The 21,814-nt window shown below is 43.6% G+C and overlaps 1 protein-coding gene across 3 annotated transcripts in view; it reads right to left on the reverse strand.

Moving 5' to 3' along the window:
• The window catches only part of DICER1 (dicer 1, ribonuclease III), a 98,070-nt gene that overhangs the window by 36,459 nt on the left and 39,797 nt on the right, over positions 1 to 21,814 (reverse strand). For 2 of the 3 annotated variants that reach the window (XM_061612059.1, XM_061612058.1), the window contains 9 exons: positions 20,386 to 20,518; positions 19,614 to 19,689; positions 18,415 to 18,554; positions 12,750 to 12,929; positions 11,450 to 11,663; positions 9,462 to 9,615; positions 8,213 to 8,395; positions 6,416 to 6,521; positions 113 to 288 (listed from right to left, as the gene is read on the reverse strand). In XM_061612059.1, the coding sequence (XP_061468043.1) occupies positions 113 to 288; positions 6,416 to 6,521; positions 8,213 to 8,395; positions 9,462 to 9,615; positions 11,450 to 11,663; positions 12,750 to 12,929; positions 18,415 to 18,554; positions 19,614 to 19,689; positions 20,386 to 20,518 (1,362 nt within the window). The remainder of the gene's footprint in view (positions 1 to 112; positions 289 to 6,415; positions 6,522 to 8,212; positions 8,396 to 9,461; positions 9,616 to 11,449; positions 11,664 to 12,749; positions 12,930 to 18,414; positions 18,555 to 19,613; positions 19,690 to 20,385; positions 20,519 to 21,814) is intronic. The other variant, XM_061612060.1, reaches the window with a different exon arrangement.

Below are 21,814 nucleotides of genomic sequence, written 5' to 3' on the forward strand. Positions count from 1 at the left end.
GACGATAGGTGGAGCTATGTTACCCGCTTGATGGCAGTCCTCCTGTGGAAAATACAGCATTTCAACACTGTTTAACAGAATGATACAAAGATCATCTACACTAATTCAATACCTGAAATCTGAAGGAAGCGATTTAACTCCTACACCAGCATCAATGGCAGTTTGGGATCTGAGTTCCTCGGCTGTCAAAAGGCAGTGAAGACGATAAAGAATGCTAGGAAGGCAAACTGCTTTTCTCCACAGTGAAGCTGGAATAGGATGTATAGCACAGAGTTCCGGAACCAGAATCTTTAAAATAGAAAAAAAATCCTTTGAAGTATGATATTTTAGAGCAGGGGTGACAACCCTCATTTTGAAGGCCTGACTCCCAAGCAAGCTTTTATGCTCCTCCCGAGACCCAAATAATTTTGCCAACAGCAGACTCCCTTCTAAAAAAAAACATAATAGGAAATGGTGGAGCCCAGTGCCCTGATGGGGTTGCTGATCGCCACCCCACAATCATCAGATTGAACATTTGATGAGCTTAGAGTGGGCAATAACTTATCTCCTCAGCTCATCTAAGTAGGATTGCCTGTCTTTATATGTCTTTTATGTGTGTGTATGTATGCAAGTATGTGCGTTCAACCTCCAACAGTGTCAGGCCCAGGATATGACTCAGGAAGCAGACCAGAGGTTGTAGTTAATTCGTGTTTTATTAGGGTAATGTCCAAACAAAGACTGCGCTTTCTCATGAAGCAATACAAGGATACAGGTCCTGCGACATTGGGAGAAAGTTGACAGAGCAAGGGGCTGCTTCCCGCCTGTTCTTTAAGAAGGGGCTAAACGGGCGCGCAACCTTTCGCTCCTCCTTAACTCCCCCTCAGGTACTGCCCGCCTTCCCCCCCTTCTCTCCTGTCTTTTCAACCGTCTGCGTGTGCGTGGTGAGGGGGGAGGCATCACCTCCTCCTCTTCTGAAGTGTCCGATTCCACTATGGGTGATAAAGGAAGAGCTGAGGGTAAACCATCTCTCCGCCTTTCTGCTGTGATCAGCCCTCCCTCTTGCTCTGAGCTGCGGAGAAGGGAGGGCCTGGGAATGTCTGGGGGGGATTCTAAAACTTCAAGGCTCTCAGGCTCCCCGTTGCTAGGCGACCCTATCTCTGGCATGTCCTCTGTTTCGGCTTCGCTACACAAAGGGTGAGTTCCTCCCTCCTCCCTCTGCCAGCCATCTGAATCTTCTTCCAATCCCCCAGGAGCCCAGCTCATCCTCCCGACACCATCCCCCTTCTCAAGCTGTGCCCCCCTCCCCCTGTCTGGTTTGGGGCGTTGAGGACAACGTTGATGGAAAAGTTTTACTAACTCTGGAGCATGCACATCATCTGCATTTTCCCATGATGTCAGCCACCCCATAGCCCTTCCAGTGAATCAAATACTGCAGCTTGTGGCGTCGGATCCTGGAATCCAAGATTTCCTCAACTTCAAACTCAAGCTGCTCATTTATCAGGAGTGGGGATCCAGGAGGCTCCTCCGGCCGCAGCTCACTGGGAGGGGCAGCTTTCGTCAAGAGGGATCGATGGAACACAGGATGTATTTTAAACGTGTCAGGTAGCTTCAGCCGGTACGCCACGGGATTAATTTGAGTTTCTATTTCGAAAGGACCCACCCTTTTGTCTTGTAATTTTCTACATTTGCCCGGCATCTGGAGGAAACGGGTGGACAGCCATACCTGGTCTCCCGGTTGAAGGAGGGGGGCCCTCCTTCCTGTGCAGGTCAGCAACTCGTTTGTACTCTGTTTTGGCTTCGTTTAACTGCTGTTTCAGTGTTTGTTGCACCGCTTGCAATTCTTTTAGGAAGTCCTCAGCTGCCGGCACCAGCATTCCTTCTGAGCTGCTTGGAAAGACTTTAGGATGGAATCCATAATTCGCGAAGAATGGGGTTTGTTGAGTGCTGGAGTGTAGAGAATTGTTGTAGGCAAACTCTGCAAAATGCAAATAAGATACCCAGTCAGTCTGTTGATAGGACACATAACTTCTTAGATATCTTTCCAAAACGGCGTTCAAGCGTTCCGTTTGCCCATCTGTCTGGGGGTGATGGGCGGAGGAGAGTTTTAATTCCGTCTGCAACTGCTCCACATTGCTCTCCAAAATTTGGCTGTGAACTGAGTTCCTCGGTCTGAGACTACACTGTTTGGCAACCCATGCAGTCGGTAGACTTCTTTGATGAATAACTTGGCCGTTTCCTTAGCCTCTAAGGCCCCTGCACAAGGGAGGAAATGCACCATTTTGGTGAGTAGATCTACCACGACTAAAACGGCTGTCATTCCTTGGGATTTGGGCAGATCAGTTATAAAATCCATGGAGAGATCCTTCCAGGGTTCATGTGGGACAGGTAGCGGTTGTAACAGTCCTGCTGGTTTCCCTGTTTGTGTTTTTGTCCGCAGACAGACAGAGCAGGACTTTACATAGCTTTCAATATCCCTACGCATTTTAGGCCACCAGAAGTCCTTGGCCATGTTCTGAATGGACTTGTAAATCCCAAAGTGTCCCGCTGTGATGGAATCATGGCACTGGCGCAGGATTCTGAGCCTTAATTCTCCTTCTGGCACATATCTGGCTGTTTTGAACCATAATAGTCCATTCCTCCAGTGAAAAGTTACTTCTGAGTCTTGACTTTGTCCCGTCTCCTGCCCATATTTGAGTACGTCTGCATCTTCTTGTTGTGCCTTTTTGAGTTCCTCTTCCCACGAAGACTGGCATGATCCCAACATTAATTTCTCTGGCGGGATCACGTACTGAGGCTGGTCCTCGGATTCACTTTCTTTGTACTGTGGCTGTCTGGATAAGGCATCAGCTCTCTGGTTTTTGGCTTGGGCTTGGTAAGTGACCTTGAAGTTAAACCTGGTGAAGAACTGGGACCATCTTATTTGTCTCTGGTTCAGCTTTCTGGCAGTTTGGAGGCTTTCCAGGTTCTTGTGGTCGGAGCGCACTTCGATCTGATGAGGGGCCCCCTCTAGGTATTGTCTCCAGTTTTCAAAAGAGTCCTTGATGGCCAGCAGCTCCTTCTCCCAAACTGTGTAATTCTTCTCTGCAGGCTTTAACTTCCGAGAGAAGTACGCACAGGGGTGCAGCTCCTTTCCTTCTTGGTCTAATTGCAGAAGGACCCCCCCCCGATAGCAAAATCTGAAGCATCTGCTTCCACGATGAAAGGTCGGGTCGGATCAGCAAAGTGCAGAATGGGCTCGGAAGCGAACCTTCTCTTCAGCTCCTCAAAGGCCTGGGTGGCGTTCTCTGTCCATTGAAACTTCTTCTTTCCCCTTAAGCAGTCAGTCAGAGGAGCTGTCAATTTGGAAAACCCTGGAATGAACTTTCTGTAATAATTGGCAAACCCCAAAAACCGTTGTACATCCTTTTTGGTGACAGGTTGGCCCCAGTCCAATATACAGCTTACTTTCCCTGGGTCCATCTCCACGCCTTCCGCTGAGATTCGATATCCAAGGAAGTCTAGAGACTTGAGGTCAAATCCACATTTCTCTAATTTAGCATACAGGTGATTTTCTCTCAGTCTCTGCAACACCGTCTTCACATGCTGGTCGTGGTCTTCCTGGTTCTTTGAGAACACCAGGATATCATCTAAGTAACAGATTACATATGTGTCCAACAAGTCTCTAAACACGTCGTTCATGAATTTTTGAAAAATTCCTGGCCTTCCACAAAGCCCGAACGGCATGACCAGGTATTCATACTGTCCGTAAGCGGTCAAGTACCCTGTTTTCCATTCATCTCCCTGCTTCATCCTGATCAGATTGTACGCTCCTCTCAAATCCAACTTCGTGAAGATTTTTGCAGAGCGCAGTCGGTCCAACAACTCTGAGATCAGGGGCAGCGGGTAGCTGTTGGGGATGGTGATCTGGTTCAATGCGCAATAGTCGTTACAGGGTCTGAGTTTTCCCCCCTTCTTTTTAACAAACAATAGCGGCGCTCCAGCAGGGGATTGTGAGGGGCGTATGAATCCTCGCCTCAGGTTTTTATCCAGGAATTCCTTCAAGGCCTCCCTCTCAACCTCTGTGAGAGAGTAGATTCTCCCTGATGGAATGCTGGCTCCTGGCACTAGATCAATCGCACAGTCGTAAGGGCGGTGGGGGGGTAAAGTCTCTGCCTCCTTTTCATCAAACACATCTTTGAATTCTTCATACTTTGGCGGCAGGGTCACTTGCTCGATCTCTTGCACTGCCCCCGCTAAGGTGTTCTTGATTCCTTCAGGTTGACAGTTCTCCTGGCAATACTGTGAGGTGAACCACACCACCGCCTCCTTCCAACTTATTTTGGGTTCATGTTTTGCTAGCCAGGGCATTCCCAGAATCACCTCAAAGTTCGAGAGATCTGACACGTATAGCGAAATGAACTCTTCGTGCCAGGGGATTTGAAGTTTCACTTCCTCCGTGGCTTGTGTCACCCGTCCTGACTTCAGGGCTCTCCCATCGATAGTCTCCACAGCTAGGGGAGCGTTCAGTTTCCACCGGGAAATTCCATGACGCTTGACTAACTTTGCATCAATAAAATTTGTGGAGGCTCCACTGTCAATTAAGGCAGTGGAATTAAACACCACTCCTCTGGAAGTTGTAATCCGAATAGGCAAGACCAACACCCCCTTTGAGGGAGGTTGGATCGTTGGGGGGCCTTTATACAACGCTGCCCCCAGTCCACCGGCCTGCACGTGGACTGGGTGTTCTAGTTTCCCGACGGCTCAGCTTTCCCCCCTTTTAGTCCACAGTCCCTGGCCACGTGGCCCGGCTTTGAACAATAAAAGCATAAACGTTCTCGGCGGCGTCTTTCCTTTTCTTCTTCCGACAGTCTTGGCCTAGCCCCTCCCTGTCCCTCAGCTGCATTACCTGCCATTCCTGCAGAGGGAAGGGTCTTGCTGCAAGATGCCGAGGCTGAGTATCTCGGGACTTCCTGCTTCCTTTCCATGCGCCTTCCTTCCATCCGGTGATCTATCTGTAGGCATAGCCGGATGAGCCCTGGTAGGTAAGCGGGGGGGGAGGTCCTGGCCAACTCATCCAGGATTTCAGCATTTAATCCACTCCGGTACATAAACATCAGGGCGGCGTCATTGTAACCCGTTTCCTGGGACAGAATTTTAAAAGCGTTAGTGTACTCGGAAACAGTCCCTTTAGCTTGCTTCAGAGCGCCTAGTTGCCGCGCTACTGTTTCAGCCCTTTGCGGGTCTTGGAACATCTCGGTCATCTCCTGTATAAATCCTCTGTACCTTCTTAAGACAGTATCTTTTCTCACGAGATACGGAGTCACCCATTTTGCAGCTTCTCCCTCCAGGAGGCTAATCACGAAGGCCACTTTAGCCCCATCGTCTGGAAATTCTGTGTGCCTGACATCCAGATATAACTCACATTGAGCCACGAAAGTTGCCAACTGATCACTTTGTCCCGCGTATTTTGGGGGCAATCCAATGGGAACCTTTACTGCGGCAGCTGGAGGGGCTGTTTGCATCTGGTCTATCGTGGCCTTCAAGGTTTGATTATCCGTCTTCAACGCCTTGACTGCTGCTAGCAGGGCTTGGACATCCGTCTGCAAATCAGCTACCTTAGTCCTCAAGAGTTTCACTTCTTCCGTCTCAGAAGTGGGGTTCGTCCCCCCCGCTGCTCCCTTTGACATCTTGTCCCGGTCAAGTGAAGAGAGCGTTGAGGGTGATTTAGGTGGCTCTGTCAAGCTGTCAGGCCCAGGATGTGACTCAGGAAGCAGACCAGAGGTTGTAGTTAATTCGTGTTTTATTAGGGTAATGTCCAAACAAAGACTGCGCTTTCTCATGAAGCAATACAAGGATACAGGTCCTGCGACATTGGGAGAAAGTTGACAGAGCAAGGGGCTGCTTCCCGCCTGTTCTTTAAGAAGGGGCTAAACAGGCACGCAACCTTTCGCTCCTCCTTAACTCCCCCTCAGGTACTGCCCGCCTTCCCCCCCTTCTCTCCTGTCTTTTCAACCGTCTGCGTGTGCGTGGTGAGGGGGGAGGCATCACCTCCTCCTCTTCTAAGTGTCCGATTCCACTATGGGTGATAAAGGAAGAGCTGAGGGTAAACCATCTCTCCGCCTTTCTGCTGTGATCAGCCCTCCCTCTTGCTCTGAGCTGCGGAGAAGGGAGGGCCTGGGAATGTCTGGGGGGGGGATTCTAAAACTTCAAGGCTCTCAGGCTCCCCGTTGCTAGGCGACCCTATCTCTGGCATGTCCTCTGTTTCGGCTTCGCTCCACAGAGGGTGAGTTCCTCCCTCCTCCCTCTGCCAGCCATCTGAATCTTCTTCCAACCCCCCAGGAGCCCAGCTCATCCTCCCAACAAACAGGAAATACAGCCCTCAGACAAAAAATGGTTAGCCACCGCTGTTTTAGATTAAGAGGCGCTGAGCACCATAAAATGGGAAATTCTCCATTACCTGCTTATTCTGCAGACTTTCCCACTTAGCTTTCCTCTTCTCAGCACTGCTTAATGGAAGAGCTTTTCCCTTCTGATTCAAATGACGAGGCGTCAAAAGATTAAGTCTAGAAAGAAAATGTTCTTTAACATAGAATCATAGTAGAGTTGGAAGGAGCCTATAAGGTTATTGGGTCCAAGCCCCTGCTCAATGCAGGAATCCAACTTAAAGCATACCTAACAGCTGGCTGTCCAGCTGCCCCTTGAATGGCTTTAGTCCAACACATCCTTAGGTAATTAGTTCCATTGTCGTACTGCTACTGTTACAGTTAAGAAGTTTTTCCTGATGTTCAATCAAAATCTGGCTTCCCATAACTTGAGCCCATTATTCAGTGTCATGCACTCTGAGATGATCGAGAAGAGATCCTGGCCCTCCTCTGTGTAACCCCTTTGAAAGTATTTCAAGAGTGCTATCATATCTCTCCTGTTTTCTCTTCTTGAGGGTAAACAAGCTCAGTTCTTTCAGTCTCTCCTCATGGGGCTTTCTTTCTATTCCAGTAATCATCTTCATTGCCCTCCTCTGAACCCGCTCAAGTTTGTCTGCATCCTTCTTAAAGTGTGGTGTCCAGAATTGGACACGGTACTCAAGATGAGGCCTACCACGGCCAGATAGAGGGGTACTAGTACTTTGCGTGATTTGGAAACTATACATCTGTTAATGCAGCCTAAAACAGCTTTTGCTTTTTTTGCAGCCACATCACACTGTTGGCTCATATTCAGCTTGTGATCAATAATAATTCCAAGATCCTTCTTGCATGTTGTATTGCTGAGTCAAGTATCCCCCATCTTATAACTATGTATGTGGTTTCTTTTTCCTAGGTGTAGAACTTTGCATTTATCCCTGTTCAATTTCATTCTATTATTTCAGTTCAACACTCCAGCTTATCAAGATCCTTTTGAATTTTGTTTCTGTCTTCCAGGGTATTAGGTATCCCTCCCAATTTTGTGTAATTTGCAAATTTAATAAGCATTCGCAGCACCTACTTATCCAAGTCATTAATAAAAATGTTGAAGAACACTGGGCCCAGGACTGAGCCCTGCAGTACTCCACTCGTTACCTCCCCCCAAGTTTGAGAAGGAACCGTTGATAAGCACTCTTTGAGTACAATTCTGTAGACACAGTATGACAACTCTGCATTTAGTGCAAAGTAATGCTTGATTAAAAGATGTTAAATCCAGGTAAGACTAGTAAAATATTTATTTTTGTTTCCCTTTAAATTCCCCAGATGTTTCGCCTGAGCAGGAACCTCCAAATTCACTTTAGGTCAATGTCAACTCTAGTTAACAAATGGGGCCTGCAACAAAATGTTGCAGAATGGAGTGCTGCTGTTCAGGACTCCAGACATTCCATCTTTTCCCCTTCCCATCTTTCTCTCTCTCTCTCTCTCATGCACACAACCCCCCTACCTACCTCCCACAGCCCCAGCTGGCATTCTGTGGCCACTTTTTCTGAAGTATTCTGTATTTTTTCAAATCTTGGGATTCCAAACCTTGAGTTTCATTTTGACTACTTAAGCAATGACACTTGCAGCTTCAACATTGGAAATAGAGGGAAAGATACTTTATTTCTAAAAAAATAAGTACCTATTGTTTTTTTAAAAGTTAGAGGAGCAACATCTAAAATCACTACTTAATTTGAAAAAATTAAGCTATGTACTTTTAAATTAACCACACAACTAAAAAAATAATATTTATAAACTGCTGCAGTATTGAACAATACAAATTAGAACTGATTGTAAGGTATCAAAACCCTCTTTACCTTGAAGATGTGTGGTCCACATCCAGCAATGGCTGGTTGAGATTGGTCAGGTCAAGGTTATACTTGGTTTTATAATATTCAGCAAAAGTTTCATATTCTGGGGAAGGAAATTTGCTCAGTGGAGTAAGATCTGTGTAGACATCAGCAACATAAAATCGATGAGGCTGATCAAAATTTCGATACCTAGACAGGAGTAGATATATGGGTTGCAATGTCAAATGTTCTGCTGAACAAGCTCCCAAAAACGTCCTAAAGTTGGACATTAGAGTCCTAGCATGCAGCCACATGCAAGTCCAAAACAAAATATAAAATAGCTCCATTAATGCTGAGCTCATTGGCTGGATTTACCAAAATAGCCAGTTAAACATCCTATAATTATTGGTCAGGACACAAAGAGCTACTTTAGACATATCCAGAACCTTGTGCCCAATGGGATTTTTTAAAAAATGCAGACACTCTGTCTCTGTATCTCAAAATATTTTTAAAGTGTCCTCTCTTTCAAAATGAGTCTGCCATGTGATACTGCAGCAGAAGGTGTTTTCAAACCAGTATGAGGTGCAGATCAACTGCCTAGATCTTTTCATCTGGACTACTGTGTTTGTTGGAATTGGAAGCAAGTATCATTTAAAAAACACATATTTTTAAAAGCATGAGTAGACATAAACATATTTTAGCTTTTATTCCTGTTTTAAATCTCATTATAATCTTTAACAGAGAATCTTCATTGCTTTCAATTTTTGCTGAACACTTGAAGTATTCCATGAGTTGTACCCAATGTTATTCCTGCTCAGAGAAGACCCATTGAAGTCAAAAGGCAAGTCGACTTATTTCAATGAATCAACTCTGGGTAGGAGTAACATGTGATACAACCCCTTTTTTTTTTTTTACTAGCAAAGCTTCCAGTAATCTGGATGCTGTCACATTAAAGATTTTAAATAACACATTGGTTTTGTATGGCACTTGAGACAGTTTTTCCTTTCCAGTAGGCAAGCTGACTATTGTACTACAAAAGCCAAATAGGTACCGATAGGAACCTTAGACAATTATTAGGAATAAGCAAGTTTTATAACATCTTGCTTAGGAAGAATAATTCTTTTTTACTTTGACATGAAATCTTTTCAAGCAACCAGGAAAGCACTTGCTGTAAGCTAGGACTGAGCATCAGTAATTATGTTTGCACCTGTGAAATATTAGCAACTGACAAATATTGATTACACACACACAGGTTTATATTTCACAGGATAGTCACCTTGGAATGATAACGGCATCCTGGTAATCTTCTAATTTGAAAATAAAAGGTGTCTCTTTTGTATACTGTGTACTGGGAATGCCTGTACGTGCTTCAGATTTTTCAATATCTTCCATAAATTTAAAATCAATGTCCAAAGTACTGGAGCCATCAACTCGAAAGAAAGAAAGATTTTGTTTGATTTAGCAGTCAAAACTGAGAATCTTTTTCTTAGCGTATATTCTTAAACATCAGCCATTTGTTGTAGCAAAAACTATCAAGTCTTATCATTATCATTAATTATATTAGTCACTTTTCTTTCCAAACTGAAAACTCAAAGTGACTTAAATCAAAAACAGATATAAAAACAAAATAAAATAATCACACAATACTCAAATTACGTATAAACAAAATCCAACTTATCCCCAACTGACTAAAGACAGACGGTGATGGCGCCAGGTGAAGAGCCACCACTGAGAAGGCCCGTTCTCATGTCACCATCCTTCACACAGAGGGAGCATGGAGAAGGGCCTCAGATGATGAACACCAGGTCTGGCTTGGTTCATGTGAGGAGAGGCAGTCCTTGATGTATTGGGGTCCTGAGCTGCATAAGGCTTTATTGGGCAAAACCAGCACTTTGCATTTGGCCCAGAAATTAATTGGTAGCCAGTGCAGTCATGTCAGATTTGGTGTCATGTGTTCCAACTGCCTTGCCCTGGTCAGTAATCTGGCTGTTGAGCTCTGCATCAGTTGCAGTTTCTGAACAGTCTTCAAAGGCAGCCCCGTGTATAACACATTGCAGTAATCTAACCTAGAGGTTACCAGAGCGTAGACAAGTCTTACATCTCCATAAATTTGCTGTTGTTATAGGAGTCTTGCTGCATTACAGGGGTAACCAACATAGTGCCCTCCAAATGTTTTGGATTGCAACCTCCATCAGCCCCAGCAAATGGGATAATGAAGGTTGTAATCTACATCATCTAGAGTGTACTATGTTGGCTACTCTTGCTGTATTATATACCTCTGATACCATTCTAACTAGGACCAGTGCCCTTCTCTTAAACCACAAAGCTAACATAAACAGAACCACTGATTGAATACAAAGGACCATTGTCAGGCCCAGGATGTGACTCAGAACCAGACCAACGGCTGTAGTTAATTCGTGTTTTATTAGGGTAATGTCCAAACAAAGACTGCGTTTTCTCATGAAGCAATACAGGGATACAGGTCCTGCGGCATTGGGAGAAAGTTAACAGAGCAAGGGACTTCTTCCCACCTGTTCTTTAAGAACGGGCCAAACGGGCGCACAATCTTTCGCTCCTCCTTAACTGCCCCTCAGGTACAGCCCGCCTTCCCCCCCTTCTCTCCTGTCTTTTCAGCTGTCTGCGTGTGCGCGGTGAGGGGGGAAGCATCACCCCCTCCTCTTCTGAAGTTTCCGATTCCAGGATGGGGGATAGGGGAGGGGCTGATGGTAAACTGCCTCCCCGCTTTTCGGCTGTGAGCAGCCCTCCCTCTTTCCCCTCTTGCTCTGAGCCTGAAAGAGGGGGAGGCGTGAGAATGTCCAGGGAGGGCTCAGGCTCCCCGTTGCTAAGCGACCTTATCACTGGCAGTTCCTCTGTTTCGTCTTCGCTCCAAAGGGGGGAAGTTCCTCCCCCTTCCCTCTGCCATCCATCCGAATACTCTTCTCCCAACTCTCCGGGATCCAGCTCCCCGGGATTGGGACCCCAGCTCTGCCTTCCGACAACCATGAATAAAAGTTAGCCACTAGCATTGTTCCACAAACATATGCACAAGAGTGTCTCCAATGATGTAAGAGGAAGGTTATACAGCAGGTCTCAAGATTCTGGTTATAAATGCAAGTGAAAGAACATAGCTAGATTTATTTTCACTTTTTTTGCACTATACCCCTTCAATGAGAGGAAGACCCTTTCTGCATTCAGATGGGCACCTTTGGATCCAACCCACTGTATGTAAAAGAACATTAATATTTACAACAGCACTTTCCTCACCAACATTAAGAGGTAGAACACAATAGGCTGAATCAGCATCGGTGGGTCTGAATTCTAGTGCAGGTTTCTCAAGCCGAAGAATGTGAGAGAAAATGTACTGGTGAAGTCTTGTGATCAACTCAAGCATTTGTAAAGATAAAGTGAAACCTGATTTCTTTAGCTCAATAGATATAGTCACTTCTCCCGAGCGGGTGTACACAGGAAAGTGAGGAATCTGAGTACAGAAAATAAAAACAAAGTCAATATGAGATTGTTCCAATAAAACAATGACCTAAGTTGGTATATCTGGTTAGCTGCTAAGGTTCAACTATTGCTGAACACATACAGAAGTGAGATAGCTCTGTTTATGAAAATACATGCAATACTTGCAGTCAACCAGTCCTTACGGTCGTGCCATGATCAGAAACAGAGGGAAGAATGTGCTAATATCAGGTACAAAGGTATACAATTGGTTCAGTTCATAGAACTAGGAACAAAATGCAAAAAGCAGCTAGTACTATTCTGTAAACACTTGTGTAAGAGTTTATGTAAGCTTTACCACCTCTTGCACAGAGTTAATTTTGGATTTTCACTTTTCTTGTACAATGGTCTAGCATGAGGTGTTAAGACTTCTTCTACATGCATAAGGGAATCTCTGGATCCAAACCAACAGATTTCTGTGACTCACAGGTAACAACCCACAAATAATAATCTTTGGGAAGATAATCATACCTTCTTTTAACTTTAAGAAAATATTATTTGGTGCAACTGAAGAGAATGACATGGGTACTATTGCAGTACCCTTACACTTTATATAGGTACACAAGTTTTGGAAGAGAAACGGAAACAGGATAATAGTGCCATGCTCTGACAAGATTGAGTCCAAACATTAATACTGACTGAGCCCATCATTATATATAACATATTTAAACACATTTATCTCCTCTGAGGGAGTTTTTAAAGACTACACACATTTGTGTGAGAGTGAGGAAGAAGCAGACAAAGCTTTTTGTAACCATTTCGACATAACAACCTTATCTGTTTCCAAGCTATTTTTATCAACTGCAAAAGCTATTGCATTGCGACATAAGAAGCCACAGAAATACAAAAAGATGAGCTACTGCTCTGGATTGTGGCACATGATTTCAGTAGCAAGAACTTTTTGAAATGCTACATTTGAAAGGATAAATAATGCACTGCAAGGATTTTTGATACAACTTTTAGTAGTGAACTAGAATGAATCAATGTGATACAATGACCTGCTCCAAATTTTGAACTTCTCAAACCAGACTAGACTGAGCACAAGCACACATTTATTTACCTGAGGTATAGGTTCGGCTGTCAGTATTCCAAAACATCTTGTAGTATCCTCAGGAGGATATAGCTTTCGCCGCCTGAAGTTGAGCTCATCAGGTAGAGGGGTAGTTAATACCATTCCAATTACATAAAGGTAACAGGGTTGGTCAGGTTTGGGATAACTATCCGTCAAACATTCTGGAATCTACATAGTGCACATAAGTGTTTTTTAAAAATCAAGTGTTTTCTTAAATAAGCATAAAAGCAATGCAGAGTTGTTTTTACTTATAAATTATATTTGTACACAAGTACCGTATATTCCGGCGTATAAGATGACTTTTTAACCCTTGAAAATCTTCTCCAAAGTCGGGGGTCGTCTTATACGCCGGGTGTCGTCTTATTAGAGTTGCCATATTGCCCGGATAGCCGGGTTTTACCTGGATTCTAAGCATGCCACCTGGCGCCCGGCTAGCCCCTTAGGTGGCCCGGATTCTCAGCTTTCATTTAAAAAAAAAAATAAGTTTCTAGGTGGTGCGGTTCTCGAGATATATATACAAACGTCAGGCACCCCCCCCCCCGGTTAAATCTTTTTTTAAACTACTGTATAGCACTTCGTAGCTTTAACCCCGCCCGTTCAGGATTTCAGCCAATCAGTGAAGTGTTTGTTTGGTGGCAGTGTCTGCAAAACTTCATTGTGAGGCCAGAAAATGGTGGTTTCCCCTCCTGTTTATCTGAAAATCTCATAAATTGGGTAGGTATATACATTTCAGTTTTTCCCCCTGTTGTGTGTAGGAGTCAGATCCTGGGCAGTGTTTTGGAAACCTTCCCAATAGTTGCTTTTGGGGGTAAAAACAGTGCTAATCCCATATGTCCAGAGTAAATCCTATTGAATTCAGTAGGAATTACTTTTGAGTAGACATGATTATGAATGTGCTGAAAATCAATGGGACTTTGGAGTGAATGTAAAAAAGAATTGTGTTTGTGTTCTCTTTCTGCTCCCCCCCCCAGTCCTATTTTAAAGCAAGTAGGCAGGGCTTACTTAGGTATTGCAGTTTTTATTCTGTAGGAAACTAATACTGATTTTTAAAAAACTAATACTGATTTTTCTGCAATGACCAATTGGTTTGACAATAAACTATTATATGGGCTGTATGTATTTATACATCTGCAGTGTGTGCGTGTGTGTATGGAGTCTTTCCAACACCCCTGTGAGGTAGGGTTGGAAACCAAGGCAGCTCACAACAAGAAATAAAGCCATTTAAAATCCAATAACCATAAAAACAAGTATAAACAGTTGCAAAACAGTGTAAAGTGGCATGATTCGGAATTTTGGGTTGTGTGAATGAAGTTGCTTATCACTTGAGGTTGCATTTCTGTCCCTGTTTGAGTAAGCCCCATTGAATACACTGGGACTTGCTTCTGAATAAATAAATTTAGGATTGCACTATAAATATCTTTACAGTTTGTGTAAATAATAAATATATTTGATAGTTATGCTTATATAAATATTCCTTCATTTACCCTATTTTTGGTTTTTGGTTAGGAATCCTGACTGGTTGTGAGATGCTTAGTTTTTTGCCTTATAGGAATCTTGTTGTAGTTGGTATGGTATGGTACAGCTTGAGGATGTTGACAAGATCCTTGGACTGGTGCGGGCGACCACATCTGTTCTGGACCCTTGCCCCTCTTGGCTGGTGAAAGCTGCCAGGACCGGAACCGCCGGCTGGGCCAAGGAGATAATAAACGCCTCTTTGAGAGAGGGAGTGGTCCCTGACTGCCTAAAAGAGGCGGTAGTGAGACCACTCCTGAAGAAATCCTCTTTGGACCCAGATAAACTGAACAACTATAGACCTGTGGCGAATGTTCCGTTCTTGGGCAAGGTACTGGAACGGGTGGTTGCCGGCCAGCTCCAGGGGCTCTTGGATGACACTGATTATCTTGATCCATTTCAATCCGGTTTTAGGCCTGGGTTTGGTACCGAAACAGCCTTGGTTGCGCTGTACGATGACCTTTGTCGGGAGAGGGACAGGGGGAGTGTGACTCTGTTGATTCTCCTTGATCTCTCAGCTGCTTTTGATACCATCGACCATGGTATCCTTCTGGGAAGACTCACAGAGTTGGGAGTTGGGGGTACTGCTTGGCAGTGGCTCTGCTCCTACTTGGTGGGTCGCCACCAGAAGGTAGTGCTTGGGGAACATTGCTCGATACCCTGGACTCTCCATTGTGGAGTTCCGCAGGGATTGGTACTGTCCCCCATGCTTTTCAACATCTACATGAAGCCGCTGGGTGCGGTCATCAGGAGTTTTGGGCTGCGTTGTCATCAGTACGCTGATGACACGCAGCTCTATTTCTCCTTTTCATCCTCCTCAGGTGAGGCTGTTAACGTGCTAAACCGTTGCCTGACCGCGATAATGGACTGGATGGGAGCTAACAGACTGAAGCTCAATCCAGACAAGACTGAGACGCTGTTGGTGAGTGCCTTCTCTGCTCAGATGGTGGATGTTCATCCTGTTCTTGATGGGGTTACACTCCCCTTGAAGGAACAGGTTCGTAGCTTGGGAGTTCTTTTAGATCCTTCCCTGTCTCTTGAGGCCCAGGTGGCCTCGGTGGCACGGAATGCTTTTTACCATCTTCGATTGGTAGCCCAGCTACGTCCCTATCTGGACAGTGACGACCTCGCTTCAGTTGTTCATGCTCTGGTAACTTCTAGATTGGACTACTGCAACGCGCTCTACGTGGGGCTGCCCTTGAAGACTGTTAACTACAGCTAGTCCAGAATGCCGCGGCCAGATTGTTGACGCGGACCAGAAGGTCCGCTCATATAACACCTGTTCTGGCCCGTCTGCACTGGCTTCCTATTTGTTTCCGGGCTAGATTCAAAGTGCTGGTTTTGACCTATAAAGCCCTACACGGCATGGGACCGCAATACCTGGTGGAACGCCTCTCCCAATATGAACCTACCCGTACACTACGCTCAACATCTAAGGCCCTCCTCCGAGTACCATCCCATCGAGAGGCTCGGAGGATGATGACTAGAACCAGGGCCTTTTCAGTAGTGGCCCCCGAACTGTGGAACAGTCTCCTTGATGAGGTGCACCTGGCGCCGACGCTACTATCTTTTCGGCGCCAGGTGAAAACCTTTTTATACTCCCAGGCATTTTAAAGTGTATTTTAAACAGCATTTCCGTAGTTTGGATGTTGTTTGGTTCTTTTATTGTTTGTTTGTTTGTTTTTTATTATTTATTGTATTTATATATTGTGCTTGTTTTTATCTTTTTGTACACCGCCCAGAGAGCCTTCGGGCTTAGGGCGGTATATAAATTAAACTAAATAAATAAAAATAAAAAATAAATAACATTTAGGAAAGTGTTACTGCCTTCTGTATTTTTTTTCCTATTTGCATTTCACTTATCTTTAACCTCACTCTGTTACAGCCATAGAAGCAACAGCAGCATATGCAAGATAATTAACTCCCATTAGTGATAAGAACAAGAATTTATAATTATTATTTCAATTAAAACAAGAGGCTTATCAATACTTTGAAGAGGACCAGATATTTATTTTCTTTCTGAGCCCAGGACTGGGTCTTTCATGATGCCTGGTGTGTGTGTGTGTGGGGGGGGAGCAGGAGAGTAGTCGATAAGACAGACATCCTGGCATTGATAATCGAATTAGCAAGGTATGTGTGGGGTTGTTGTACACTTCCAGGCCCAGTTTCATTTTGAGTATGGAGGTGGAACCTGTGTAGATGTGGTTATCAAAGGGAGAAGAAATTTTGAGTTAAGCAAAGCTCTGCTTTTATAAAACCTAAGAAACATACAGTACTTTGAACGTCTGAGTGCCTGCACCAGTGGAATACTGGAGGAACTTGTAAAACTTGCTGCAACAGTATTTAGAACTGAGCATGTGGTGTGAAAGACTCCTTTTCCTAACATTTTGGCTTGTTTTTCTCTGATTGTGTATTTTTATTGTTTTTACTATATTTGTAAGCTGTGCTGAGCTCTGTTTTTAACAGCAAAAGGGCAGGATATAAATTCTCTTAATCAATCAATAAATACTCCATAGTGTTGGAAACTAGAGTCTAGGCATTTAATGTTGCTTTTAAAAAAAAGATTTCTCACATCTTTCCCCAGTTTTTGGTGGTAATTCCTAGGCACAAAAACAAAACAACTGGACAATCCAAATATTAATATTTATAAGTTTATAAGTGACAGTTTTCCTGCTAAGTACCTGCATGTCATAAGCAGGGGTAGTCTTATACGGCGAGTATATCCCAAACTCTATATTTTAACTGGAAAAGTTGGGGGTCGTCTTATACGCCCAGTCGTCTTATACGCCGGAATATACGGTATTTTAAAAAGGGAAAAGACATCAGGATACAGTAATAAATTTCAGTCTGTTTACAGAGTGCAAGCAAATCTAGAAGTTTGGTTATTTCTGCTTCACAACATGGATAATTTCTACCCTTACAGTTCCAGAATTGTTGTAAACCGCTCAGAGAGCTTCGGTTATGGGGCGGTATACAAATGTAATAAATAATAATAAAACAGCCCAGCACCATCTAGAGGGCACCACACTGGCCACACCTGGTATACACTATAAGAAGTTTGATGGACCAATGACTTGCAGGGAACCCAGTTTTGGCTGAACATTAGAATAAACCTAACAGGAAGCAGTCTCCAGTGGAACAGATTGCCTTGTGAGGTGACAAGCTCTTCTTTGCCAGAGATATTTAAGCAGAACCTATATGATCATATGTCAGGAATGATATAATTGCATCCTGCATGACAGATCCTGTATTGAGCAAGGAGTAGAGTTTGGAGTAGAAGACCTTCATGAATCCTTCTATTTCTTTGACTTGGTATAACACAACCTCCTACCTTCTGTTAGCTCAAAGTAATTTCAGATGTGATAGTGAAGGGGGCTGTGAAGTAGAAAAGCCAGTAGCTCATGTTTCCCATTAGTTTGCAACATCTTGGAATCCAAAATATTGCCTGTATCTCCCTGGCCTAGTTTGCCCATCTGTAAGTGGATGGCAATAATGTTGCATTTCAATACAGCATGATTTTTCTTTTTGTTAGAATATCCTGCCTTTATTTCAGAGAGCTCAATAATGCTTATATAGATTTTCCCAGACAGACTTTCATTCAGGCAATCATTAGTCCCAGACCTGCTCAGGTTCCGTAATCATGCTGCATCATGTGCCATCAAACCATGTCTTGTCTCATACAAGCAAGAACATGAAGTAGAAGCATACCTTTTGTTGCTGTGCTGTTTAAACATAAAAAGGAAAGAAAAGCAAGTACTGCACATTTGTAGGTAGGAGTGAAAATCATCAGTTTTCCTTCATGTCAGATTAGCGTCCACAGGACAAAACTTTATTTGAAATTAGGTTTTCCCCTCAATCTCTCCTCCACACACATTCCTCAGATTTGAATGGGAAAGAGTCTGAGGTCTTAGCCTATGTGATCATGACCATAACTACTACCATTACTCTGTGGTAGGGTAACAAGACTCCTTTCCTTAAACTTTCTGGGAAACAATTATTGTTTGCATAACCTTTCTGTAGGACCCCAGGGTTAGTCTATTCATGTGTCTATTTATATCACCACTTCCATCATGCAAGTTAAAAGAACCTTAAACACTTCACAGCACAATCACACATAGTGAGGACACAGAACTATACTAACAGCTTTAGGGTAGCATTGCCTTCGTTTTGTAGAGCCTGGCCTTCCTGGAACACTGGTTTCTTCTTCATCATGCAAATCAAGTTCTTCCTCATATTTCACTGTCTCTTTCCCAACAGGCATCAAGTGATCATCCAGTTCACCTAAAACATATTGATAAAGAACAAGTTATAACTCCAATAGTATTTGATGAACTGTGGAAGTATCCACCCATCCAACAAAATAACATTTATATGACCTATAACAAAAATATTGAGAAACTGTGGCATTTTGGTGACCTCAATAACAACGTATTAGCAATAATTCCAAATGCACCTTATTTTCCTTGCCAATGGCAGGTCTAAAATTCCTCATCTGTTTAAAGCATTGTAGGTAAAACGGACTTTCCAAGTAGACATAAAAGAATAACAAATAATCATCTTTGTTGAGAGTGACAGAGAACTTAATTTCCTGCATTGAAAATTCACTTGAGCAACTGGGCTTACCTGGCATATTCTCTTGACTACAACCCCAAAACTCTCAAAAAGCTACAGAAGGCCTGAGGAGCCTCCAGAACAGCATGAACTGAAGTACAAGGGGGCTGCAGTGTGTGTGGGGGAATAGGAAAAATCAGGCTGAGACACCTCTTAGGTGAGGGGCTGCTGCTCAGTGGCAGAACATCTGCCTTGCCTGCAGAAGGTCCCAGCTTCAATCTCTGGTATCTCCAAGTAGGGCTGGGAGAGACTCCTGTCTCAAACTCTGGAGAGCTGCTGCCAGTCAATGCAGACAATATTGAGCTAGATGGACCGATGGTCTGATTCAGTAAGAGGCAGCTTCCTATGCTCACATCCGGCCTTCTGGAGTTACGGGGGGGGGGGGAATGGAGGCTGCATTAAGGAAAGGTGGGAAACCCACATTGTACAAGTGGCCTTCCCACTCACATGCATCTGGCTCCAAATCATATTTCCCTCTGATCAACAAAGTTATATCTTCAGCAAAAAAACTCTAGACGAAGTGTTCCAACATTCCTATTGTGCTTTCTACAATCAGTTGAAATATGTTGGGCAGATTTGTAATCCAAGAAATTGTGACCAAAATTGCTATAATTAGAAATATGAAGGAATTGACAAGCAAATCAATAGAATATCACAAAATTTCAAGACAGTACCCCTTTAAGGTTTTTTGTTACCAAATAGTGGCTCTTTGCTTTCATAGATGCTTACCGATTTTATGCAATTTTTCACAGCAAATAAGAGCAACAACTCTCTCTGCCAATCTTGTACAATTCATTGGAGGACCCTAGAAATAAAATTTGAACCAATCTCATTAACGAATCATATGTTCTCATATAAACATGCATGCACACAAAAACATACCCTCTATGCAAATGACAAACAATTAAAAAAGAACATTAAAAAACATAGCTCTAAATCGAATAGATAAAATTTATATGACCCACATAAGTTGGTAACAGTTTTTCATATGTTGCAGCAAGCAAGATACATGGCATCTTATTGTATAATAAATACCAAACCACAGATGAATATTTCAAATAAATACTGCACATGAAGGAAGATATTTTCCTTTACTCATCTCATAAGCTCTGTGCTAAGACAGTTCCTAAAAGAAACAGGGGCTAACCTAGCACTTCCTATACCACTTCAACGGCTCTGCCATTCAAAGTATTAATATTGTAGCCTAGTGCGGATAGAGGCAAGGAAGATCTTCCTACATTTTAATTGGGCTCTATGTTTTGTAGTGATTAGAGCAGTCAGCTGTGCCCCATTTGAGAGTTTTAGCTGAGACAACATAAATCACTGCTTATGGAAAATCCATGGGATCAGGCTGCCAAGCAGAAGCAGAGTACACTAGTATCTAGTTGCAAAATATTCACTCAAGCAAGGTAAGCTTTATCATAAACCAATGCCAATGGAAAAAGTAGAACTTGGTACCTGATCAAAAGATAAATTAACCTAAACAAACTGAAATACTTACAACAATTGATGCTCGAAGAGGAGAGTTGATAGGCAGATAAAGAGTTGAATAAAATGTGTTATCAGGGAGTTCCCTAGTTTTACACTTGGGAGCCAGATGAGTAAACGGGTCACTTGGCAGTCTAGCACAGTACCTATTTGACACAAGATTAATAAACAAATCAATCTAAAGAGACATGCTATTCAAGAATTTACGATAAAGTGCAGGGCAGTGGTTCCCCCCATGGACCACTTGAAAATTGCTGAGTATCTTGGTAGACCAATTAATGATTCTTCTGCCTGGTGTAGCCATTGTAATGCGAGATGCTGTATGATTTTTAACTGCAGTTTTACAGACACATCATGGGCCATCTGAATGAATCTTATGACCACGGTTTGGGAACCCCTAATGTAAGACTTAATCTGGGAAGGAGAAATGAGTGCCCACATGTGCACCCCCTCCACTTCTGACCTTTTTGTTGAACTCAGTCCACTTCTCTTAACTACTATACCACACAGGCTCTCACGGCAAGGTTTCTGATCATGGAGAGGCTGAATACACTTACAAATCCCTTTCAAACCTTCCTGCTCAACAATGAAAGGTCAGGAACTGAGCGGACATGCCTAGAATACATGACCACTCCTCTTCTGGTTTAAGCCCTCCCACGAGGTTTGGGAGGGTTACTTCACCTAGTACAAGAAGGAGGAACCAACAGTTCATAAGGTTTCTGTTTCAAGTTATGTAATAACATCGAAGCTCAGAGTCCTCAGCGGGGATTGCTTATAAGGATGAACAATTGGTAGTTCCATACTGCTATTGACTGGGAATGAACTGGTGAAGGAACGAAGAGGTTTCAGGCGTAAGGGCAGGGAAAGGCTAGTGTGTAGTAGGAGTGATTACATAAGCTTTAACGACTGAATTAAACTGGACTCCCTCTGTATCATTTCATTACAAAAAAATAGGATTAAAGCATTTGTACACCAGGAAATGTTACAGAAATAAACAATCCCCTATGAGTAAGGCAGCAATCAAACTCCCCCTGAGCCCAGGGCTTTAAAGACTGGTAGGGCCACTATGACATCCACAGTCCTGTCATGTATGGTGGCTGGGATGAAGGTGAGGGCTGATGGCAGCAGGGCCAGCTAAGCCCACTCCTAGAAAGCCCAATTTTGGTGCTATTTGGCAGCTGAGCCTGCTAGCATCACTTTCACCTGTTTGCTTTGGCCCTAATCCCAGCCCAGTACAAAGGGGGGTTGGATTGCTATGCAAGACATATAGGGGTAAGTATTTATTTATGTTTGCAGGCCATAATGAAGGGTTGCATGGCAAGAGCAGGTTCGTTTCTAATGCTACAACACTTGCACATCTGTTTTTTCCTCATCCTTGTACGTTTCAGTTAATTTAATGTGATGTATCAAAACAAGCACTGGTAACTGCGATGAGTAGTTGC

Source organism: Rhineura floridana, chromosome 2 (assembly GCF_030035675.1).
Source record: "Rhineura floridana isolate rRhiFlo1 chromosome 2, rRhiFlo1.hap2, whole genome shotgun sequence".
NCBI lineage: Eukaryota > Metazoa > Chordata > Lepidosauria > Squamata > Rhineuridae > Rhineura > Rhineura floridana.